The 26,656-nt window shown below is 38.7% G+C and overlaps 1 protein-coding gene across 3 annotated transcripts in view; it reads right to left on the reverse strand.

Moving 5' to 3' along the window:
• SCAI (suppressor of cancer cell invasion) overlaps positions 1-26,656 on the reverse strand; it is a 151,570-nt gene that overhangs the window by 20,721 nt on the left and 104,193 nt on the right. For all 3 annotated transcript variants that reach the window (XR_006295106.1, XM_043566909.1, XM_043566910.1), the window contains exons 7-14: positions 25,429-25,525; positions 23,820-23,918; positions 23,516-23,668; positions 20,652-20,753; positions 20,297-20,398; positions 19,517-19,595; positions 17,526-17,625; positions 15,720-15,801 (exon numbers count right to left, since the gene is read on the reverse strand). Coding sequence is in view for 2 of the 3 variants with exons in the window: in XM_043566909.1 (XP_043422844.1) it covers positions 15,720-15,801; positions 17,526-17,625; positions 19,517-19,595; positions 20,297-20,398; positions 20,652-20,753; positions 23,516-23,668; positions 23,820-23,918; positions 25,429-25,525 (814 nt within the window). In the remaining variant the exon portion in view is untranslated. The remainder of the gene's footprint in view (positions 1-15,719; positions 15,802-17,525; positions 17,626-19,516; positions 19,596-20,296; positions 20,399-20,651; positions 20,754-23,515; positions 23,669-23,819; positions 23,919-25,428; positions 25,526-26,656) is intronic.

The following is a 26,656-nucleotide window of genomic DNA, read 5'->3' on the forward strand; positions in this document are numbered from 1 at the left end:
TCCGTGTATAACTACCGTGCAAAATAGGCTTTCTTTCTTTCTTTTGTTAACATTTATTTTTGAGAGACAGAGAGGCAGAGCATGAGCAGGGGAGAGGGAGAGAGAGACACACACAGAACCCGAAGCAGGCTCCAGGCTCTGAGCTGTTTGTTAGCACAGAGCCTGACACGGGGCTCGAACTCACGAACTGCAAGACAATGACCTGAGCCGAAGTCGGACGCTCAACCGACTGAACCACCCAGGCGCCCCCAAAATAGGCTTTCTTAAAATAGTGCAGTTTACTAAGGAAACTACTGATTTTTAAAATAAAGGCATATACATGGTTGCAGTGTTACTGGGAGAGGTCATCTGGCTATCTACCAAGAGGCCACATCATTGGGCAATATATACAAGCATGGATTTTCCAAGCTCTAGGATCTGGCTCTCAGCCTCACGGGCTCTAAAACCTGACTTACTGAGAAGTAATCAGGGAAGACTTGCAACCACTTCTCATTGTGAATCAAATCACTGCTCACACAGAATGACCTATAAAACCAGAATGTCGGTATGTTAATTTACAGTGGGAATGGAAGCTGATACTCAAACTAAACCACTCTTCGCTTAAGGATATGCTTTCTTTAAAGGATGTTCTTAGAGAGAAACCCATTCTAAAGATATCATTCCACTCATTTTTAAAATTTGAACCAACCTCAATAAAAATGGCCAGATATTTTTTCCTGCAACTGAAAAAAATAATTCTAAAGTTCATATGGAAAAAGTAGATTAGCCAGGAAAACTCTGAAAAAGAAGAACAAAGAGAGGCAACTAGACTCATGAGATACTGAAACATACTTTTAAGCCTCCGCAATTAAAAATATGTGGCACTGACATAAGAGTGGGCAGAAGACCAATGGAAGAGAGCAAAGAGTCCAAAATTAGACCCCAAAACAGATAGGACTTGAGTATATATGATAAAGATGATAGTTCAAATTAGGAAGTAGAAGGGGCTCCTGGGTGGTTCGGTGGGTTATATGTCCGACTCTTGATTTTGGCTCAGGTCCTGATCTCATGGTTATCAGATCGAGCCTCGTGTCAGGCTCTGTGCTGGGTGTGGAGCCTGCTTAAGAGTCTTTCTCTGCCCCTCCCCCACTAGTTCTAGTTCTCTCTTTCCCTCCCCCTCCTTCCCTCCCTCCCTGTCTCAAAAGAAAAAAAAAAAGAATCAAATTATGAAGTAGGAAAATTTGGGGCACCTAGCTGGCTCAGTTGGAAGAGCATGCGTTTCTTGATCTCAGGGTCATGCGTTTGAGCCCATGTTGGGTATAGAGATTACTTAAAATAAATAATTAAAAATTGGGGGGAAAAAAAAAGGAAGTAGGAAAATTTGATGGCTAGCTGGCTACCCAGAAGGAAAAAATTAAGATAGCCATCCAGAGAAAAGTTGGCTGTATACTTTGCACCACATATTTGGATAAATTCCTGATATATCAAAGATTTAAATATAAAAAAAAAAATAAACAATAAAAGTGCAAAAAGAAAATGTAAGAAAATAAGGATGATTTTTATAACTTAGAAGATCATCCTAACTACTATGGTCAAGATTAATAAACCCAAGGGCACCTGGCTGACTCAGTTGGAGGAGCATGTGACACTTGACCTTGGGGTTGTGAATTCGAGCCCCATGTTGAGCCCCATCTGGGTATACAGATTACTAAAAAATAAATAAATCAACTTAAAAAGATTAATAAGCCCAGTTACAAAACCAAAGCCTTGTGCATAGTAAAATACAGCATAAACTAAATCAAAAGCGAAATGATAAACTGGGGAAAATATCTGCAAGGCACATTACAAAGATTAATCTCAATATAGAAAGAGCTTCTCCAAATCCCTAAGTAAAAGACCATTGACCCAACAGAAGATCACAGAAGATTCTTCTGTGGAAGATCACAGAAGATTCACAGAAAAGGAACACAACTGGCTCAAAAACATGAAAAGCTCAACCTTGCTGCTAATAAGAGCAATAAAACCAAAACTATGCTGCAATATCATTTTTAACCTACCAGTGTAGCAAAATTTACCAAACCTTGAGAATATACACTATTGGCAAGACTATAGGAAAACAAATACTCATATGTAGATGGTGGGAGTATAAATTGGTACAAACTCGTTAGAAGACAATTTGGCAGTATCTATTAAATTCAGATGCATATTCCATTAACAGCAATCCCACAACTAAAAATTGATGCTACTAATATGTTCTCAAACCTATAATAACTTTGAGTCCCAAGTTACTCCTTGCAGTACTGTTAGCAATAGTAAAGGACTAAAAACAACCAAATCACCAGCAACAAGGGATTGGAAAAATAAATTATGGCACAACAATACAATGGAATACTATGCACCTATAAAAAAGGGACAAAGAAGTTCTTTATGAAGGGATATGGAAAGATCACCAACATTTCTTTCTTTTTTTTTATGTTTTATTTATTTCTGAGACAGAGAGACAGAGCATAAGTGGAAGAGGGGCAGAGAGAGAGTGAGACACAGAATCTGAAGCAGGCTCCAGGCTCTGAGCTTCAGCACAGAGCCTGACGCGGGGCTCGAACCCATGTACTGTGTGATCATGATGTGAGCTGAAGTCAGACGCTTAACCAACTGAACCACCCAGGTGCCCCCACCAACATTTCTTACTAAGTGAAAACAAAGTAAGCTATAGAGACTTTGTGTATAGTATGTTAGTATTATTTATACAGCCAAGAAGACTAAAGACTATGTATTTGTTTTGTCTTATACATGCATTTTTAAAATTTTTCTAGAAAGGTAAACAAGAAACAGACAATAATAATTCCCCATAGAGAGAGTAACTGAGTCAATTGGGAGTGGGAAAGCTAAAGAGATATCATAATAAAGCCTTTTTGAAATTTTTGATTTTGTGACTTTGTGAATATAGTAGCAACATAAAAAAATTAAATAAATTAGAAATTTCTTGCAATCAAAACAAAGGGAGTAAGATGAATGATATTAAGGAGCATTCTTCAGATAAGGCAGCTGGAGATATTTATCCACACTGCAGGAATGGCCTACTGGATCTTTGGCCATGATGCTCTTGATCTTGGATAGTGTTAAAATGCACATGGCTGTTATTTATGTCCCAAGGTCTCTCTTCTCTTTGTTTCTCTTGTTGACCAACCTTTCTCTTCTTTTTTTCTTTAAATATTGTGTGCAAAGAGTTAGTCTTTTTTTTCATTAAAGCCTGACAGCAATCCTTTGAAAGGCCTGCTTAAGAAAGTTGGTCGCAGGTTGGCTTCTGGGGACTTAGATGTGGGGAGGGTTCCCACCATTAGCAGAACTGGCAAGAGCGGCTCACTTTATCAAGACTGTAAACACGATGGTTTATGCTGAGCACCTGCTTTCCTTCTAGGATAATGGCATTTTGGAAGTGCCAGGCAGAGGGTGTCTACACAATGAGTCCCTAATAAAAACCCTGGGCACCGAGTTCCTAGTGAGCTTTCCTGGTAAACATTTCACCTGCGTCGTCTCACTTGTTGCTACAGAAACTGAGGGCATCCACTGTGACTTTACTGAAGAGGGCTCTTGGAAGTTTGTGCCTGCTGTTCTCTAGACTTCATTGCATGTGCCTTCTTACTTTGAGACTTTTACTGTGAGAAATCTCAGTACTGAGTGTGACTATAGGCTGAGAATTATCAGTCCTTGTGAACTGCTGAGCCTGGGGGTGATCTTGGGGACCTCTGATTCCCTTCAATCAGATTATATTTAAATTTTAGGCCTAGAAAACTATTTCTTTAAAGATACCTCACGTGTCTCTGGTTCTAACCCATTTGGTAATTAATTTTAGTTTAACTCCCTTATGATTCTTATTTTCTTTATTTGTAAGTTTTTGGGAATGTCTCATAATTGCCCCCATGTAGGGATTATATGATTTAATGCTATTATATCTAAGAAAAATTATAGCAAATGTATGTAAATAGAACATACGTTGAAGAAATTTTAACTTGCTATAGCTCATATATAACACTACTATTTATTTTTGTATATTCATCCCATATCTAACTACTTTGCTGGATCTATTTGCATATTAAGTTGTTTTGTGATTCCTTAGGATTTTCTAAATATAAAATTGTATCATCTATAATTGAAGATTTTTATTTCTGGGGTGCCTGGGTGGCTCAGTCGGTTGAGCGTCCGACTTCGGCTCAGATCATGATCTCATGGTCTGTGGGTTCGAGCCCCGCGTCAGGCTCTGTGCTGACAGCTCGGAGCCTGGAGTCTGCTTCAGATTTTGTGTCTCCCTTTCTCTCCCTCTGACCCTGCCCCGTTCATGCCCTGTCTCTCTCTGTCTCTCAAAAATAAGTAAACATCAAAAAAAATTTTTTTTAAAGATTTTTATTTCTTTCTTTTCAATATTTACACCTCTTATTAGTCTGGACAACCTTTTTCATTGTTTTATTTGGGGAATGTTAAACAATTCTGGTTAGGACTAAAACAAAATCAATCACAAAAATGACAGCAGGCATTCTCTTTTTCTCATTTTAACTAAGAATACTTTTAATGTTTCTCACTTGAAGTCCAAAATTGGCTACTTAATATAGAGGCTTTTCACATAAGCTGAGTTTTGTTTTTTTTTTCCATTAAGAATGGGTACTGAATTTTATTAGATTTCACTAAATGACCCCTGAGACAAGCATGTGATTTTTCTTACTTATCCTATTGGCATAGGATACAATATTGATTGATTTTCACAAAATACATACATGATTCAGATAAACTCTTTTGTTAGATTATCTTATTAATAAATAAGTCTATTTCCTAGTATTTTATTTAAAATTTTCTAATCTATAATGATTAACTAATCTGGGGTAGGGTTTTCTTTTGTGTGTATTATTTGTGCCTTGAAAGAGTCATCATCATAATAATTTCTATAATTTACTGAATGCTAATACTGCCTTTTAGGGATCATCCTAGACTTCTTAGATCCTAACTTGTAATCTTAACAATACTGTAAGATCAGTATTGCCAACTTATTTTGTAGAGAAAGAAAAAGTGGCACAGGTAAAACCAAGAACGTGCTCAAGGTCATACAAGCATCTTGTGACCTAATTGCTATAGAACGGATAGTTCTTTTTAATAATTTTATATATTTTAAAATGTTTATTTATTTTTGAGAGAGAGACAGAGTGCGAGCAGGGGAGGGGTGAGAGAGAGAGGGAGACACAGAATCGAAGCAGGTTCCAAGCTCTGAGCTGTCAGCACAGAGCTCGATGTGGGGCTCGAAGTCATGAACCGCAAGATCATGACCCGAGCTGAAGTCGGACGCTCAACCAGCTGAGCCACCCAGGCGCTCCTAGAATGGATAGTTCTGAACTTCATTGCTCTGGAATTGTGTATTTGATTCTAAAAGTTGAAAAATATTTACTGGTGGCAGCGCCTGGGTGGCTCAATCGGTTAAATGTCTGACTCTTGATTTCGGCTCAGGGCATGATCTCATGGTTCATGGGTTCGAGCCCTAGGTTGGGCTCTGCACTGACCGCGTGGAGCCTGCTTGGGATTCTCTGTCTCTCCCTCTCTGTGCCCCCCCACCCCGATGTGTGCTCTCTCTCTCTCAAAAATAAATGAAATAAAACATAACAAACAAACAAACAAATAAAAAGTATTTACTAGTGGGGCACCTAGCTGGCTCAGTTGGAGAATGTTCCTCTTGATTTCGAGGTCATGAGTTTGAGCCCCACATGGGATATAGAGATTACTACAATAAATTTTAAAACTTAAAAAAATAATAATAGGGGTGCCTGGGTGGCTCAGTCGGTTAAGCGTCCAACTTCAGCTCAGGTCATGACCTCACAGTCCATGAATTCGAGCCCCGCGTTGGACTCTGCTGACAGCTCAGAGCCTGGACATTGCTTTGGATTCTGTGTCTCCCTCTCTCTCTGCCCCTCCCCTGCTCATGCTCTGTCTCTCTCTGTCTCAAAAATAAATAAAAACATTTTAAAAATTAAAAAAATGTATAATAAAAGTATTTACTGGTAAACCCCAAAGGGCTAGATTTTCTTGTGGGGAAAAAGGAGATAACTTTGATCATTTGCCTCTATCTCATACCCTATGATTATAATTTTCTGATTTCTTTTTTTAAGTTTATTTATTTATTTTAGAGAAAGAACAAGAGCAGAGGAAAGGCAGAGAGAGAGAGAGAGAGAGAGAGAGAGAGAGGAAGAGTGAGAGAATCCCAAGCTGACTCCATGCTCAACACAGAGCCTGATGCGGGGCTGGATCTCAAAATCGTGAGATCACGACCTGAGCCAAAATTAAAAGTCGGACGCTCAAAGGAGGGAGCCACCCAGGCAGCGCTCTGATTTCCTTCTTATAGACAATAGCTCTTTTTCTCCCATAAAATTATCTATTTAATGATACTTTAAAACATCTCTGTAACTTTAAAATAGTACATGGTGTCCTTTTTAAAGATCTCTTTTCTTTAACAAATACTCCTTAAACCCACTGACTATACACTGTTCTAGGTGCTAGGAAGACAGCGGTAAACAAAACAGATTTTTTCTTTGAATCTTGTTTTCCAGGAGCTGGCATTTAGATGGGGGTGGAGGTGGCCGGTAGAGACCCACAGTAAACCAAGTTGTTACACAATATCATAGAAGGTGGCAACTGCTACAAATGGAAAGACAGCAGAGTATGGTTAGCAGCCCAGACTTTACAATCAGATTGTTTAAATCCCAACTCAGCCACCTATCGTGTGTGTGACCTTGGGCAAATTACTGAACCTTTCTGTGCAGTGGTTTTCTTATCAGTAAAAAAATAGGGATAATAAAAGTAACACCTTGGGTTGTTGAGGATTAAACATTTTTTTAAACTGATAAAGTGCTGGGTGCCTTGGTGGCTCAGTCAGTTAAGCATCAACTTTGGTTCACGTCATGATCTTGCGGTGTATGAGTTCAAGCCCCACACTGGCTGTCTGCTGTCAGCACAGAGCCCGCTTTGGATCCTCTGTCCCGTCTCTGTCGCTCCCCGTCTCTCTCTGTTCTTCCCCTGCTCTCTCTCAAAAATAAGTAAACACTTAAAAAATATCTTTGTAAAGCGCTTAGAATGGTGGATGGCACTATAAAGAAGCTGTCATGATAATTAAGAAAAAAATAAAGAGGTGTATAAAGAATGCAAGGGGGCATACGATTTTACTTTTTATCTTATTTTTAAAAATATTTATTTATTTTTGGGGAGCGCACAAGCAGGGGAGGGGCAGAAAATCTGAAGTGGGCTCTGTGCTGACCGGCTGACATCAGTGAGCCTGATGTGGGGCTCGGACTCACGAGCTGCAAGATCATGACCTGAGCCGAAGTTGGACACTCAACCGACTGAGCCACCCAGGCACCCTGGCATATGATTTTAAATAGGGCAATTAGGGGGGCACCTGGGTGGCTCAGTCGGTTGAGCATCCGACTTTAGCTCAGGTCATGATCTCACAGTTCTTGAGTTCAAGCCCCACATTGGGCTTCTGCTGTCAGCAAAGAGCCTGCTCCAGATCCTCTGTTCCCCTCTCTCTGCCCCTCGCCTGCTCGTGCTCATCCAAAAACAAATAAATCTTTTCTTTTTAATTTTTTAAAATGTTTATTTATTTCTGAGACAGAGCACGAGTGGGGAAGGGGCGGAGAGAGAGGGAGACAGAGCATCCAAAGCAGGCTCCAGGCTCTGAGCTGTCAGCACAGAGCCCGACGCAGGGCTCAAACTCACAAACCATGAGATCGTGGCCTGAGCCAAAGTTGGTCACTCAACCGACTGAGCCACCCAGGTGCCCCAAAATAAATAAATCTTTTAAAAAATAATAAAAATAATGCATAGGGCAATTAGGGAAGACTCTATGGAGAGGCTTCAATTTACCAAACACCTGAAGAACAACGTGGGTGTCTTTGGAAGAGGATTCAAGGCAGGGGGAATAGACACAAAGATCCAAAGCAGCAGACTGCCAGGTAAGTTAGAGGAATAGCAAGGTCAATGTGGCTGAAGAGAACTGAACGATAGGGAGACGGGCAAGAGAAAAGGTCAGAGATGCATCTGAGGGGAGCGAGGAGGTGTGTGAGGGCAGATCACATGAAGCCTCCACTCTGAGTGAGATGAGGCATCTCTGGAAATTCTGAGTAGAGAAGTGACGTCCTCTGACTTATAGACACACTCTGTAAGGAAGCAAGGACAGAAGGAGGAAGACTTGTTAAGGAAGCTCCTGTAAGAACTCAAGGGCGACACGATGGCATGGGTCAGGGTGATGGCAGTGGAGGTGGGACAATTCTGGATATATCATTTACAGCCAAGAGGATTTCCTGAAATGGATGTGGGATGTGAGGGAAGGAGGAGGCAAGTATGAAACCAAGGATTTGGGCTGCGGCAACTGTCAAAGTGTAATAATAGTCATTAACTGCATTAACTGATCTGGGGAAAGCTGGAGGAGGAAGAGGTCTTAGGGATTTTGTCTTGGGCATGTGAAATTTGTGATCTTTATTAGAATCACCAATTAGATATGGAGCAGGTAGATTACACTTAAGTCTGGAGTAACAGAGAGAGGTCTGGCCAGAGGCAGGAATTTAGAAATTGTCAGCATAGAGACTGTAATTAAAGTCATGAAACTAAATAAGGGCTTCGGGGCGTCTGGTTGGCTCAGTCGGTGGAGCATGCGACGCTTGATCTTGGGCTTGTGATTCAAGGTCCATGGTGAGTGCAGAGATTACTTAAATTAAAACAAAACAAAACCCAAATGTTAAATAAGGGCATCAAGAGAGTGAGTTGTAGCTGGAAAAGAAGAGGAAAAAGAGAGAGCCCAGGGTACACCAATGATAAGACGTCACAGAAATGTGGAAAAACCAGTAGAAGAAACTGAGAAAATAAGCTGACTCCAGACATCTTTAGCCCCGAGGCAATCGAACAACGTGAATTCAGGTTTTAAAGGTCCTATCCAGAGAGGAGGACACAAGTCAGAGCTCAGGGTCTGCCTAAGACGGGAGTCTAACAGGAAACCAGCCCTGTTAAGCTGGGCTACGCCCTTAGTGTAAGGATGAACCCAAACCAAACTTTACCATCCTTCCCCCATGACCACTCCTCAAGGGGCCTGCAGGGAAGTTTCTCAGTACTGAACAGAACAGAGACAAACAAAACGCAACAGTGCCTGAGTGTTCTAACTCTAAGCTACTCCTTTCACATGTTTGCAGCCCAAATTCATACCAGGGAGGTAATCGTAAAAACATGGTCACGGCTTGGTAGTGCCTCCAAGTATTTAGCAGAAGCAAATGCAGACCCTCTCTGGATGAAAGTATCTTCAGTCCATTTCCCACAAATAGTTTTAAGGATAACGAGAAGAAAGTAGTCGAAGATCATCAAGCATATAAGAATACAAAAATACCAAAGGGTATCTTTCAGCAGCAAAAGCAGATTTCAGGTATAAGCCTAATCAGCTAGATAATAAAGAGCAAAATGAGTATGCTTATTAAGTTTAAAGAAATAAAGAACAAACCTGAAAACAGAAAAGAAGCTATAAAAAAGGAAATGGAGAGGCACCTGGGTGGCTCAGTGGGTTAACCGTCCAACTTTGGCTCAGGTCATGATTTCATGGTTCATGAGGTCGAGCCTCACATCAGGCTCTCTGCTGCCAGTGCAGAGCCCACTTCAGATTCTCTGTCTCCCTCTCACTGCCCCTCCCCTGCTCGTGCACACACCCTCTCTCTCATAAAATAAATAAGAACTTTAAAAATTAAAAATTAAAAAGGCAATGGATTATTTGAAAAAGAACCAAACAGAACGTCTAGAAATGAAACACAACCAATATAAAACTCAACAAATGGGTTTAAAAGCAAGTTAATCGCAGCTAAAGTAAGAATTTGTTAACTGAAAAACAGATCAGAAAAAATTATCCAAATCTCAACCAGATACACAAAAAGATGGAAAATGTAGAAGAGAAGTTAGGAGATGTGGAAGACACAGTGCAAATGCTAGGCTATTAAATATACATATACAATCAGAGTCTCAGAAGGGGATGAGAGAGAAGCTAGGGTACAACAAATATCCGAAGAGATACTGGCTAGGAATTTTCCAGCAATAATGAAACACTCCAACGTACCAGTTCAAGAAATCCAACAAATCCCAGTGAGTTAAATATAAAGAAACAAATCCTAGACATATCACGGTATAACTGCAGGAGGCCAAAAACAAAGAGATGGTCTTTCAAAGTAGCAAAAAGAAATGGAATGAGTGCAACTGGCTGGCAGAAGAGTTCTCACGTGCCCTGGTTAGGAAGGTGAACGTCGTGACAGCCTGCGGCAATCTGCATCCATCAGTCAAACGCTTTAGGATGGGGCTGTCTACGTAAATATGACTGTTTTGACAAATGTGTAAGTTATGCTCACTGGCACAGATCCAGCTCTGTCACAAATATTTAAACACCCAAAGGATTTTCTTCTTCCAAAGAAAAGAAAGCAGAACTGAAAGACGTGTTACCCAACATGACTGAGGGATTTTATTTTACTCTGCTGGTACTATGTGACCACAGAAATAAAACCACTTCAACCTGCCCATTCCCTAATGACAATTTGAGAGTGGAAGTTTGGGCCATACTTCCCATGTATATCTTGGTGTTTCAATCACTGTCCTCTGAAATGAGGTTAGGACTGGCATGCAAAACTCCTCTTTTCCTAAATAAGGACAGAGCTTGGGCTTTGGAATAACAAAGACTGGTGGAATCAATTAGGCAAAATACCTAACCTCCATTGGCAAAGTTTCTTCAACTACAAAATAAAGATAATAATGTGCACCTTCATTTAATCATTCAACATGCATTATTAAGAATATTTTAAGTGTAAGACAATGGAGACACAAAGATATATGTATATGCAAATATAAACACACACAGACTTTAGCGGAAACAAAGCATAGCACTGATAATCACATCCTGGTGCATCTGAGCAGACCATTAAAAAGACCTAAAGATGCTGACATCAGAGGTTACCCAGCTAAATGGTCCAGCTAGACCATCACACTGAGCATGTCAGTGTGACAAGCCCTGCCCACAATCACAGAGATTCCAATCACTGTGCTAGCTTCCTCTCTCAAAACTGAGCAGACAAGCAAGCATTATGATACTCTGAGAAAAGTCTCTAATAAATATACAGACAAAACCAAAGAGAAACAAATCAACATGGAGGAAAAAGATAGCATGCAGGGAGAATTTTTTTAACGATCAAGTGATATTTTCAAAGGTAAGAGAAGATATTTCAAACAAGATCAAAACCAAGACGATTGTATACGTGTCCGCATATTTGTTGTATATACATACACATACATTTATTTCTTTATGAAAGAAACATCTAGAAAACAAATAATAAATCTCATAGGTTAGAAGATAAAGGCGGGGCGCCTGGGTGGCGCAGTCGGTTAGGCGTCCGACCTCAGCCAGGTCACGATCTCGCGGTCCGTGAGTTCGAGCCCCGCGTCGGGCTCTGGGCTGACGGCTCAGAGCCTGGAGCCTGTTTCCGATTCTGTGTCTCCCTCTCTCTCTGCCCCTCCCCCGTTCATGCTCTGTCTCTCTCTGTCCCAAAAATAAATAAACGTTGAAAAAAAAAAATTAAAAAAAAAAAGAAGATAAAGGCAAGGGAATCTCCTAAACAGCAAGAGGAACAAAATATGGAAAATGAAGGGCAAGAAAACAGAGGACTAGACTAGAAGGTCCAATACAGGAATGACAGAAATTCCCGAAATACAGAACAGAGAAAATGGGGAGAGGAGATCAATGAGCAACTCAAGTAAATGGGCAGAGTTTCCACATTGAAAAAACTCAGGAAGTACATGCCATGTACCATGAAGTAAACCCAGACTGGGGCACACCGTAATGAAGGTGAAAAACACTGGGGACAAACTGACAATCCCACACGTTTCCAGAGACTGAAAACAGGTCACAAAAAGAATCCAGAATGAGAATGCTTTTCTACTTCTCAAGAAGCATTGGAAGCTAGAAAGCAATATTAACAATCCCTTCCAAATTCTGAAGGGAAATAATTTCCAGTCTCTACCAAAACCATCATCAAAAGGTGAGAGTAAATTAAAGAACAATTGAAGGAGTGCAAGACCTCAGATATTTTACCTCCTGCTCAGCCTTTCTAGGAAGCTGCTCCTGGAGATGCTGCACCAAAGTGAGAGAGTATACGGGAGAGTCCAAGAGGAAGACATGGGATTCAGGAAACAAAGGAGAGATAATGAATTCTCAGGATAACAATGAAGTGGAGTTCTGGGATGAGGGTTCTGCAGAGGGCACCAGTTCAGAGGCTCTGAGGGGTAACTCAGCACAAAGAAAAAATGAAGAGACAGATGAATCCGAACAACCTACAAGACGTAGGTGCCTGGTGAGAAGATCGGGGTTGAATCAGTGTGACATTCAGACAAAAACAAGGAACAAAGTCACATAATTATTTGCCCCAGGAAAAGCAGGAAGTTGCATGGGAAAGAAGAAGTTTACTATATGGCTTAACTGTTAGATGCATTTTACAGTCATCGTAATATAAGCATGAAATATTCAGCGAACCAAAATCATGATAGAAGAAATCTACTGTGGGGAGAAAAGGAGGTAAAAGGTATAAATGTGAGCAGAGGATAAGAAGAGGAAAGAGCTGAATTTCTCTTCCGCAATGGGACATCAGTACATAATGCCTGAAAATGAAGAACCAAGAAGTATCAACACGAGCATGTTATTTAGACAAATAATCAGCTACAAAAGATGTGACTGGTGGCCTCTGGGAAAAGGCAAACAGGGGTTTGGCAGGAGTATGGCAACTGCCGTTTCTGGTAACACCTTGCTGACTGAGTCGTCCCCACCCTGACAACACACTGGAATTGTACTGATACCTGAGACCGGCCCCAAGTCAAGTGATGCAGAGTCACAGGAGCTGGGGCCCAGGTACAAATGGTTTCGAGAAGGACTCGAATGTTTCTGATACACAGAAAGAGTTGTGAGCGACAGTTTTAAACTATATGCAGGAGCTTAATTCTCACAAAAATAAAAAAGTAATACTTAAATGAAGAAGTATGCATGAAATGTTTGTATTTATATAAAAAACATTAGCAAACATGCTCATGAAACATTCATATATGTGAAACATACACAGTCAAGTTGATCCTCGAGAAACAATGTATCAATCACACAGTTCTTTTTCACTAGAAATATGTTAAATGATAATTTAAGACTCTTCACACATGCTTTGTGGGAAAAGTAAATATCAGACACTTTCACATGTCAACACAGACGACTGCATACTTGATTTAGAGGTACCGAATAGTATTAATTTTTTTTTTTAACGTTTATTTATTTTTGAGATGGGGGAGACAGCATGAACGGGGGAGGGTCAGAGAGAGAGGGAGACACAGAATCTGAAACAGGCTCCAGGCTCTGAGCTGTCAGCACAGAGCCTGACGCGGGGCTCAAACTCACGGACCGCGAGATCATGACCTGAGCCGAAGTTGGACGCTTAACCGACTGAGCCACCCAGGCGCCCCTAGCATTAATTTTTAAAAAGAACAAATTGGTCTTTGCCATGCTCTGACTTGCCTGACTTACTAATGCGTACGTAGATAAGTATGTTCTGGACAATTTAATTTTTTTTTTTTAATTTTTTTTTCAATGTTTTTATTTATTTTTGGGACAGAGAGAGACAGAGCATGAACGGGGGAGGGGCAGAGAGAGAGGGAGACACAGAATTGGAAACAGGCTCCAGGCTCCGAGCCATCAGCCCAGAGCCTGATGCGGGGCTCGAACTCACGGACCGCGAGATCGTGACCTGGCTGAAGTCGGGCGCTTAACCGACTGCGCCACCCAGGCGCCCCTGGACAATTTAATTTTTTAAAGGAGTGACATTGCATGTGCCATCAAGAGCAAATGAATAAACAAGAAAAGCTTTCTGTTAGTCCACTGTCATTCTGGGTATCAGAATATTGAAATCTCAAATTAAATCATGATATATAATTAGGGAAATACATTTCCAACTATGCACAATAGTGTTTTTAAAAATCAGCATTCAAGGGGCGCTTGGTGGCTCAGTCGATTAAGTGTCCGACTTTGGCTCAGGTGATCATCTCATGGTTCCTGAGTTCAAGCCCCACGTTGGGCTCTGTGCTGACAGTTCAGAGCCTGGAGCCTATTTAGGATTCTGTGCCTCCCTTTCCTTGTCCCTCCCCCACTCATGATGTCTCTCTCTCTCTTTCTCTCTCTGAAAAATAAATAAGCATTAAAAAAAATAAAATAACAACAACAACAAAAAAAATCAGCATTCAATACCCATTCTGTACCCAAACAGCACTTTGGAAATAGCAGGCACATACAATGAATGACATTCTTGAGATTATAAAAGGGGGTATCAAATATCCAATCAAACTGAGGGAAATTAATAGATTGCTAAAATACTCTAAACGCATGCTAGATCATATTCAGTAACACACTGGACCTAGTACATCAACATATTGTCACATCAGTAAACTGTAGCAAATGATTCCTTGTCATTGACAAGGTCACAGAATGCTTCCTTTGAATTCTGTCAAGGCACAAAACTCTTCTGGTTTTATAGATTTGAATGAGGTAGCCAATAAACCTTTTCTTTCCTTCAGCAGCTTCCCATCCCCTCAAAGATTAAAAGCAACAACACACACATGATTCAATAAAGTTGACAGCTAATTTTCCTAAACATCAAGAGTTGTGAAACTTGACAAAATGGGTAGCAGGATATATGCTGAAAAATGTAGGGTGGATTGGATACTCTTGAAATTCAGACACTAACTCTAAAAAGTGAAACTAAACATAAAAATTAGATAGAAAACATATGTTTGGAGTCATCTCTTGGCAAGCAGACATTTTTTCCCTTGTTCTCCTAAAATAAATCTACTAATATTTGCTTCTCTATCTAATTGTACGAACACCCACAACAGAAATAGTTTTAATTGGCAGATCTGTGTTCCTAGCATATTTTTGAACATATTGTTGACTAATGAAATATTCCAACCACATACAAAGGACTCCAAAGATTCTGTTTTCATTTTCCTGTAAATTACTGTAGTTTGAATTCTAATATCCAACTTTAAAGTGTTTCACTATGGACATTCTTTGTACAGTCATTGAAACCCATTGCTTCAAGAGCAAAATATAAAACCAGAAGTTTTTCACTTTAGTTCCCTGTTACTTATTTCAGCATTCAGGGCCATCTTTTTTTACTTAGTGTCACAAATTAAAAAAAAAAAAAAAAAAGTGCGTCTAAAACAATTTATGTTGATATTCAGACTGTGACTATGTAAGATGGAATAGAAATTTCATTTAAACTATAGCAGCTCAGTGTGGAAAAGGAGAAACGTTTGAAAACTAGAAAATAAAACTTTCCTATATACTCCTACTCCTATAAAAGAAAATTACTCTGGGTTATATAACAAAAATAAACCTCCCACCAGAGATCTTGGAAATCTTGAATTTTTTTTTCCTGCAGGAGGATTTATTATTTTCCACTGAGTGTCCATTCATGCGTTTTCTTCTTGTTTCTATTCATAGCACCAGATCCTGACTAGCATGCACAACCTCAAAAGAAAAGAAAGACTAAATACAAACTGCTAAAATGTAAAAAAATAAAGCAAAATAAAAAGGCACATGTTAAGACTGGTTACCTTGGAGTGGTGCCATAATGTCTAACATGCACAATGGTGCTGATGGAACTCACCTTGTATGCAACGCTGTTGGATGAATCCACGATAATAAACAGTGGCTTCCTTGTGAAAGGATAGAGGTCTCCAGGATGAAGGCTGGGAAAACAAAACAATGGTAACGATGAATAACTGTACAACTAAACTGGCCAAGTTTCAGAAATCTTATTCTTCAGTTTGGTCTGCTCACATCTCCTTTTCATCATGGCACTGAGCAAAAAACAAAGATCAACTTAGCAAGAGACAAAACACGTCTCTATTTACTGGGATACACACGTTAGCAGTTTTAACTAGAAAAATGTTCAGAGATCATTATTATACAGGAATATTCAAGCTAAAGAGAAGTCAACAGATATATAGATGGACAAAACATACAATAGGAAAATCCCACAAGTCAGCATTTAAGTGCTGGGTTAGTATTTAAAAGCTCCTTCTAAGAAAATGTTCTGAAAACAGGATGTACTAACACAACCAGATTTGTATTTCAATGTATTTATTTTAAAGATATTTAATATTTCAAGCTATATCTTAACATTGCAGCAATAAGCACAGGCTCTCCTTTTACTATTCTTTACGTTTCCTCTGTACCTCTGCGTCAGAATCAGATGGGGTGCTTGTTAAACGTATAGATTCATTGGCCCACAGAAGACCTATGGCACCCAAAGGCTGAAGTCCCACAATATGCATTTGGGAGCCAGTGCATAGGAAAAGATAACAATTTTGTGCATGCTCTCTTATCTGTAGCTTACTGGACAATGGGTGTATGTATAAAGATATTAATGCAAATGTAAACATAAATATATAAAATGATGTGTCAATGAGTAACATCATCAAACCAATATGTTTCAAATGTAAGTTTTTCTTTTAAATAATACAGGTTTTTTTAAAAAAGTTTATTTACTTTGAGGGAGAGAGAAACAGAGAGCTGGGGAGGGACAGAGAGAGAGAGAGAGAGAGAGAGAGAGAGAGAGAGAGAGAGAGAGAAGGAATTCTAAGCAAGCTCTACACTGTCAGTGTGGAGCCCGATGTGGGACTCGAACTCACGAACCGCTAGATCGCGACTTGAACCGAAATCGAGAGTCGGACACTTAACCGACTAAGTCACCCAGGTGCCCCAAACGTAAGTTTTTCTAATATAAATCATCTACAACTAAGGTCAATGACAGCACGAACATATGGCTTGGAGGAATCTTAGTTACTATACACATAATTTGAAATATCTCCCTGTCTTCCCTTTCTCATTAATATGAACAGCTATAACATTTTTGTGTAAAATGCGATTAGAAATGCAGTTTCAGACAAGTCTAGTCTCCTTTGTAACAAGAAATTGCTATCTCTCAGCTAGAAAAATTCTAGAGCCAATAATGGCCCAAGCAGTGAATGTGTTGTACTTAGAAAAAGAGTGAACATTCATAGGTGAAATTTCCTTAAAATCATACACCTAAGTTCATTTATACTATATCTAAACAACAGACTCTTATATTAAAAAAGCTTCTTGCATGGATGTTAACATGTATCATGTCTTGACATATTATTTATGTATACACGTAAAATCTCCTCCAACTTGAATGTTAATTTTGTTCGCTGACATATCCCCATGACTGAATAGTGCCTGACATATAATACTGAATGAAAAATTTAAAAACAAAGAACAGCCAAAAATTCTAATTTCCTAGGATAGTCAGAGCCTGAAATATTGCTAGAACCCAAATACGTGTTATACTGAGGGAATATTTCTAGTACTAAAAAAAGTCCCCATTCACTTAATGTTTTCTACAACAGACGTTTACTTTCATAATAAGGAGAGACACCAGAATACATACCAGTGCATCTCCTTGTGGGACTGATTTCGTTTGTGGATGGCATCTCCATTTATAATATCCCGGTTACTATTAGTAAGTACTCCGCCAAAATCGTAAGGACCTATAAAAACAAGGGAAGAATCCTAGACTTCAGCTGGAGAATAACATTGATCTGATGCTCAAAATTCAAAGGTCTTGTGCGAATCTCTGATTGATACAAGTGGAAGATAAACACAAAACATTTTAAACATTTTAAAATTTAACATCCTAGTTTAATGCAATATTTAAATGATTTCAGCATGTTGCCTGTTTCAACATTTTAAAAAATCATTTAATTATTTGTCAGTTCTTCAAACAGAAGATAATGAGAAACAAAACAAGAATCTACTGCACCCCTTCATTCTGGGTAGTAAAAAGGATGGAGAGCTGGGATGTTCAAAATGATCTTTACATTTCAAGCAAAATCAAAATCTCACATTCAACCAAATTATCTAAGTGAGAAAGTTGCAGAAAGAAGACCTAATAATTTCTTAAATGTAATTTTAAGTGAGCCACCAATTATAAAATTTAGGGAACAATTTTGAGTGGGACTTGAAAATTCTCATTGATAAACACGTCATTTTTAGAAAAGGAATGCCAAATTTCTGTGTGTGAAAAAATCTGTTATTATCACTATTATGTCAGCCACTGTACTTTCGGTTTTAAAGTTAGCCTTTCCTACTGATCACATTGGTTAGTTGAACTCTTGTCTAAATGGAACAGCTATGGGATGTTAGGAATCATCTCTCCCAAAGGACCATTTAGTTAGTACCTCTTGTACTTTAAAAAAAGGAAAAGAAGAGGTCAATATGTTAAATGGGAGCTCAGAAAACCTGATTCAACAGTTTATGTTATAAAACATGGAAAAAGGGGCACTGTGGTGGTTCAGTCGGTTAAGTGTCCGACTCTTGGTTTCAGCTCAGGTCATGATCTCATAGTTTGTGAGCTCAAGCCCCACGATGGGCTCTGTGTTAAGAGCGCAGAGCTTGCCTGCGATTCTCTCTCCTCTCCTCTCTCTGCTGCTCCCCTGCTCGCTCACTCTCTCTCTCAAAATAAATAAATAAACTTTAAAAAATTACAAAATTTCCATTTATTTAAAAATAAAATTACTAGCTTTATTATAAAAAACTTCAAAGTAGTTTATGATTGTGTGTAACTGTTAATGTTGTATTATATTTTACCCCTAAAAATCACTTCAATGAAAAGACATTGAGATTTATTTTGTTTTGTTTTCATTTTAACACTTTAAGAGGACCTGTACGTCATGCAAGGAAGATGGCAGGGACATGCATTGTATAAAGGAATGCAAATTTCAACAAACAGATGAAGAGGAAAATGTTAAGGATGTTAAGAAAAAAAATTTTTTTTTGTCCAGACAAAGATCTAATTGCCTAATTTACATTCAAGTAAATTCTGACCAGTTTCATATATTCTGGACTTATATATTCTGAATAGTTTTAAAAAGTTTTCATTCTGAAATAGCATCCCAATATTCTTCAGGTTGAATCCATAAAACGAAATAAAGGACAGAAACAAAATCATGACAAGGACTTGAACTTTCACAGTTACAGCAATGCACTGATTTCTACAAAGACTTTCAGCCACAATGAAGCCGCTGACCAGATTCCCTGACATATTAACGGCCCAGAAAAATTCAATGATGTGAAGTAGAAAATTAGGCTCAGTTATTCCATACATATACAAATATATATGTGCCTTTGGCAAATTTGATAATGAGGCATGCATTTAGTATACGAATTGCTGATGATTCGTGGACTTCAAAGTATAATATTTCAGCAAATAAAATAGACTGGGGTATCTACAAGATTGTCAATTCAACAAAGAGACCAGGCTTCAAATCTGGAAGCCTCTCTGGAAAGCCTGGGATGGTCTGTGGGCTATGGGCCATCATCTTGTAGAAAATAAAGAGAATTCAAGCCCTGCTCACGACAGGGAGCATTCCTTTATTGTACCTTCACTATCAGAACGACCTGTGGGGAAAACGCCAGTGGCTGACAGGTAAATCAGAAGTACACTATTGGCAGGCAGCTCCTGAAATTAAAGAAAATCACATATACAAAACAAAAAACAGTTTTATTCAAAGTTCCTGACATTTTAAAGTTGCAGGGACAAGAACCTAATGTAAGGTATCACTGTCTTCTCCAAGAGGACAGCCACTCTTGCTGGTTTCAACTCATAACTGTTTATACAACAAAGAGTCAATATGAATCAATAATCTAACTATTGCCCAAAGTTTTGAAGACATGTTCTGCCTTAAAAATTTCATCATTTAGAGAATGTTCTTGGCAAACCTTGAAATGGTGAAGTAAAGATCTTGACTATGGGTCTACAAGATAAACTCCTGCCCATGGCTTCCTCTACATAAACTTTGGGAAGAATTCACTACTTCTCATGGTTCTTTCAGATGACCACAGGGCTTGCCAGAGCTGCCTGAATACATAACATGCCTGTGCAATCTGACTGTTATATCTACAGTAGGTTAGTAATAAAAACCTGGAGAAAGAAGAATGATAATTAATCAATACTCTCGTTAATTAACGGTAAGGAACATTCCTAACAACATAAGCAATTTCCATTCCTAAAATAGTTGTGATTAGGTATACTGAATGCAGATTTCATTTTCATATTTTATCTACATTCTTGACTCAAATAGTCAAAGAAAAGAGTGACTCTCAGATTCTATTTAGGGCACACTTCCCCCCATACAATAAGAAGTATTGGATCATATATACCTTAAAAGATGCTGCTAAGAACGTGTAGAGTTGGCTGAAGGTTGGTTTGTAGAGCAGATACTTGTGGGGGTTTTCTCGTCTGGTAGGTTTATCAGCTGATTCCTATATTCACACACAGAAAACAAGACACATACAGGCTGATTTTGACAGATGAATTATCAATGCCTATTTTTACTATACTCTTCATCAAATATCTTTTTATTACTCCATGTTACTGTTATTGTGCTTATCTCTCCTGTGCCTCATCGAGAGAGTTCTTTATTCGCATGCATGGCATTTGTTGAATAACAGCATTCCATGAGGAGCAGAAGCAATGATGGTGTTACCAAAATGGCAAATGTGGAGAGAAGATCACCTGCATTCCTGGTTTATTCATCTGGGAAGCTAAATTCATTGGCTCCCTTTCCAGGGCTTGTAACATCCGGAACATGTCGACAGTCAGCTCACTAAACTTAACCTGCATGCAAAACAAACTTACCATTAATACAGTATACAGACCTAGGAGTCTCTGATCATAATATTACTCCTGACATTCATGTGTACTTAATGACACTGGGTAATTTATTCCCCAGTGTTTTATTGTAAAAAATTTCAAAAGACAGAAAATTAAAAGAATTATATCCATTGTATCATCCAAATTCTATACCATTAAAATTTTTTGTATTTGCTTTACTTTATCATGTATCTTTCCATTTATTTATATCTTTATCCATCAATTTCCTCCGGTATTTTTAAAAACATAAAAAGTAGTCATGTAAACAACAAGACCTATATTAGCATCCTTAAAAAAACATGCTAAAAAAACAAAAACAAAAACAACTTTTTTTGGCAAGGCAGCCTGCTGAAATATGGCTATGGCCCATATTTCATAACCTCTTCAGTACATTTTGGCCTTATACAATGTTTAAGACCGCATCCTTTTCTGTTTTGAATAATACTTATATAGAACTTCAGGTAGGCAATGTTTATTATTATTATTATTATTATTAATCATGATTTATGCTTTAATCCCCATCATCTATTTCACCCTTCTCCCTACCCACCTCCCCTCTGGTAACTATCAGTTTCTTCTCTATAGTTAAGTGTCTTTTTTTTGGTTTGTCTCTCTCTCTTTTTTCCCCTTTTATCATTTGTTTCGTTTCTTAAATTCCATATAAGAGTGAAATCAAATGGTATTTGTCTTTCCTTGACTTCCTTACTTCACTTAGCATTACACTCTCTAGCTCCATTCATGTTGTTGCAAATGGCAAGATTTCATTCTGTTTTAGGGGTGAAGAAAATTCCATTGTATATATATATACCACCTCTTTTTTATACATTCATCTATTGATCAACACTTGGGCTGCTTCCACAGTGTGGCTATTGTAAATAAGGCTGCAAAAAATATAGGGGTGCATGTATCCCTTTGAAAATATGTTTTTGTATTCTTTGGGTAAATACCCAGTAATGTAATTACTGGACCATACTGTAGTTCTATTTTGTAATTTTGTAAGGAACCTCCATACTGTTTTTCAAAGCGGCTGTACCAGTTTGCATTCCCAACAAGAGTGCAAGAGGCTTCCTTTTTTTCCACATCCTTACCAACACTTGTGTCTTATGCTTATGATTTTAGCCATTTTGATAGGTGTGAGGTGATATCTCATTGTAGTTTTGATTTGCATTTCCCTGATGATGAGTGATGTTGAGAATCTTTTCATGTGTCTGTTGGCCATCTGTATGTCTTTGGAGAAATGCCTGTTCTGTCTTCTGCCCATAGGCAGGCAATGTTTTAATTTAAATTAAATTTGCAAACCAATGGCTTTTAACAGCTAAAACTGGAGAAGTACTAGAAAAAGTTAACAGTAACAAAAATGAAAAGTGTAAGAGAAGGATACAAAATTAAAACTTGTGTAAATAATGCATACAGAAAAATGTATTCATTCAAAGTGCCTGGGTGGTTTAGTCGGTTAAGCGTCTGACTTTGGCTCAGGTGATGATCTCACGGTTCGTGAGTTCGAGCCCCGCATTGGGCTCTGTGCTGACAGCTCAGAGCCTAGAGCCTGCTTCAGATTCTGTGTCTCCCCTCTCTCACTCTGCATCTCCCACACTCATGCTCTGTCTCTCAAGAACGAATAAACATTAAAAAAAAAAAATTAAAAAAAAAAAGAAAAATGTATTCACTTGACACTTTTCTGATATCCCATAATTTCCAGTAAATTTACATTTCTAGTACATTAAATCCTCATCATCATGGAACTATTCTGTCACCAAAAAAATCTGAAATTTGCTATGGCAAATATGCTTAAAAATAATTCTTTTTTTTTTTTTGCCTGACCGTAAAAGTAATATACAGATTTAGAAAGTTGTAAAGAAGAAAATAAAAATTACTTATAATTCTGCTATTCAGAGATAAACCTTTTATGATATTGGTAAATTTCTTCCTAGTTCTTTTGCCTGTGCATATATGTATACAGACATTTTTTTAAATTTTTTTTTCAACGTTTATTTATTTTTGAGACAGAGAGAGACAGAGCATGGACAGGGGAGGGGCAGAGACAGAGGGAGACACAGAATCTGAAACAGGCTGCAGGCTCTGAGCCGTCAGCACAGAGCCCGATGCGGGGCTCGATCTCACGGACCGTGAGATCATGACCTGAGCGGAAGTCCCGAAGTCGGATGCTTAACCGACCAAGCCACCCAGGCGCCCCTTCAGACATTTTAACATATATGAAATAATTCTGTTTACATATCTCCATACCAAGTTTACTTTTACTCACTATATCATGACTGTATCTTCCTCTGTGATTACAAATTCTTTCTAAACCTTTAAATGCCTGTAATACAGCCCATATGTGGACACTGTGTTATTTAATCAAACATTTCCTCACAAATGGATTTAGGATATTTACAAGGAAACAGTAATTACGTGATGTTAATCTGTAATTCTGTAATAATAAGCACTATTTTTTTAAAAATTTTTTTTTCAACGTTTATTTATTTTTGGGACAGAGAGAGACAGAGCGTGAACGGGGGAGGGGCAGAGAGAGAGGGAGACACAGAATCGGAAACAGGCTCCAGGCTCTGAGCCATCAGCCCAGAGCCCGACGCGGGGCTCGAACTCACGGACTGCGAGATCGTGACCTGGCTGAAGTCGGACGCTTAACCGACTGCGCCACCCAGGCGCCCCAAGCACTATTTTTTAAATTGAATTTTAAGCACAATTCCTTCACAATTCTTTACCTGGTTATTACAATTACCAATAATGAGCGCATCAGCCAGAGACAACTGTCCCACAATCATGCCCTGTTCCAGCAATGGTGCTCCTGTCTCCGCAAGGCGATTAGATGTGATAACAATGGTATTATCATCATTCAATACCATTACGGGGTCCGCCTGGAGAAAAAAAGGAGTAGTCGATGGCCAAGGCAAAACGTCAACATGATAAATTATTCCTTCTTATTGACATATACACACAATAAAAACATATGCCACATAGGCATTTACTTCTCCATTATTATGACAATCTCTCTTGTCAAAAACTGACCTCAATGAAAGCTGCTACTTCTTGAAGCACCAAGTTCCATTCCACTTGATCTTCAGTATTAAAGCGGTGAGTATAATCTTCAATTTCATCTGACAATTCCTGATTTTAAATTTTTCACAAAGAAAAACAGTTATGGGGAAAATACACATACAAATAGATTGCTATATTGTACCATATTCTTGACAGAAATGGATATAGTTAAGCCTGATTATTATAAAAAAAAAGAAGCTTGATTATTATCAATATATGGTCCCAATTATAGCCCAAAATGAAGAAAACTACTTTATTTTGCTTTAAAATAAAAGACTCCAGAATGATACACATCAACAAGATCTTCACAAAGATCCAGAGCAACTCATATCTACTCAATTCTACATCAGCAATTAATTTATTGAAGGTAAAACCCCAAGCTTTTAATGCTTAACAACAAAGACTGTCTAGATGATTTTCTTTGGATTCATATCATACTGTGTTTTGGAAACAGTCTTATTAGTAACTAGAGGTGGAGGAAGACAGAGAAGGACTTGTCAAAACTAACATGTGATACTTGAGTACCAAAATTTAAGCGGTATCTTGTGGAAACAGCTGGCTGACTGCAGAGTGCAACCAGAACGGGGTGTGAATAATTAGAGACATTAAGTGAACCCACCTCCAATTTACCTGAGGTAACAAAGGACAGCGATGCAGACACAGTAAAAGGATGGAAAAACCCAAACTCGTTCGCAATAACTTTGTGAAACATTAAATGTTTATTCTTGACCCAACCTTTCAATTATTTCCTCTTAAACCGATTATTTTAACTTCTGTTTGCATTTTGCAACCATCCATTGATGTGTGGTGAGATGTAAAACACGCTTACGGGACAAAAACAAAAAGAATTAAGAGAACTGTCTCTCGCTAGTGTGTATCTGAAATATGAAGAGGGCAGGAATATTCTTTTAGATTACCCTTGTCCGAAGTTACCACACTTTTGAACGTTTTAGATATAGATATACTAAATTTAGATATGCTAGAATTATTTTTATCTTAAATCTATTTTTTTTTTAATTTTTTTTCAACGTTTTTTTATTTTTGGGACAGAGAGAGACAGAGCATGAATGGGGGAGGGGCAGAGAGAGAGGGAGACACAGAATCGGAAGCAGGCTCCAGGCTCCGAGCCATCAGCCCAGAGCCCGACGCGGGGCTCGAACTCACGGACCGTGAGATCGTGACCTGAGCTGAAGTCGGACACTCAACCGACTGAGCCACCCAGGCGCCCCTTAAATCTATTTTTAAAAAAGCAAAATTATCCATACACCATTACAGAGTAGGACTTTAATAATTTTATTTATTTATTTTTAAAATAATGATTTCTTTTTATTTTATTTTGAGTGAGAGAAACAGAGTATACATGGGAAATGCACATGAGCACGTGTGCACACACACGTGGGGGAGGGGTAGAGAGATAGACAATCCCAAGGAGGCACCACATTGTCAGTAAAGAACCTGATGTAGGGCTTGAACTCCCAAACTGTGAGATCATGACCTGAGCCGAAATCAAGAGTCAGATGCTTAAATGACTGAGCCACCCAGGCACCCCAGGATTTTAATAATTTTAAAGTACATTTACCTTCACCAAATCCTTCACAACATCCATTTTGTTGAGAAGAAGACAAACTACAATAAATCTTGCATAGTATCGAAGCTTCTTAACGACCAACTCAGGTCTACGGCAGATAAATGGGAAATTACTCATTAGATTAAAAAAGAAAACATGCTCTTTGATTTTTCCAACTTTCTGACAGCTTTTACACTTTTTTAGATCCTATTTTGCACAGTCATAAACATTTCTGCATATAGCCTACAGCTGCATTTAGCACATTTCTTACTCACAGATTCATTATGTTCATTCACAAATTCATTCATTGAACAAATACCCACTGAGAACTTAGATGCATCAAGCACCCTGGTTAAGTGCTAGAGAAATGATTAAGACAAACAAATATAGACACAGCCTCTTCTTCATAGATCTCAGAGACAGGAAACTACCTAAAATGTACCGGAGACAGACAGACACTTAAAACACAGCGGAATAAGTACACTGAGAGGAGAAAGGATGCTATTTGAGCTCACAGACAAGGCTTCCTAAAGAGAGCGATGTTTAAGGTGAGAGATAAAGAGTAGAAGACAACAGGCAGGAAAATACGAGCTGAAAAGAGTTCCAGGACAAACATTCTTTGTTTTGGAAACTTACTTTCTGATATTAATACAATCAAACCAGTTTTCCTAAGCTTACTGTCTGTGTACCCTGTCTTTTTCTATTCCTTTACTTTCAAGTTCCTGTGACTTTTCACTTTGACCCATTTTCTCTTAATGTTTATTTATTTACTTTTGAGAGACAGAGAGAGACAGAGTGTGAGCAGGGGAGGGGCAGAGAGAGGGAGACAGAATCCAAAGCAGGCTCCAGGCTCTAGGCTGTCAGTACAGAGCCCGATGTGGGGCTCAAACTCACAAACTGTGAGATGATGACCTTAGTTGAAACCAAGAGTCGAATGCTTAACTGACTGAGCCACCCAGATGCCCTGACCCATTTTTTGCAGACAATGTAGAGTTAGCTTTTTAATCCACTTTGACAGTGTCTGCCTCATAGACTCGGGTACTTGGACCATTTACATTTTATCTTACTGTTGCTCTGGCTAAGGGTTTCCATCTCTTACAGTGCTTTATGTTTTGTTTTGTTTACAGAAAGAGAGCACAAGTGGGGGAGGGGGCAGAGAGAGAGAGAGAGAGAGAGAGAGAGAGAGAGAGAGAGAGACAGGCTTAAGCATGCTGCTGGCTGAGCATGGAGGCTGGGGGCT

This window comes from Prionailurus bengalensis, chromosome D4 (genome assembly GCF_016509475.1).
Source record: "Prionailurus bengalensis isolate Pbe53 chromosome D4, Fcat_Pben_1.1_paternal_pri, whole genome shotgun sequence".
Lineage (NCBI taxonomy): Eukaryota > Metazoa > Chordata > Mammalia > Carnivora > Felidae > Prionailurus > Prionailurus bengalensis.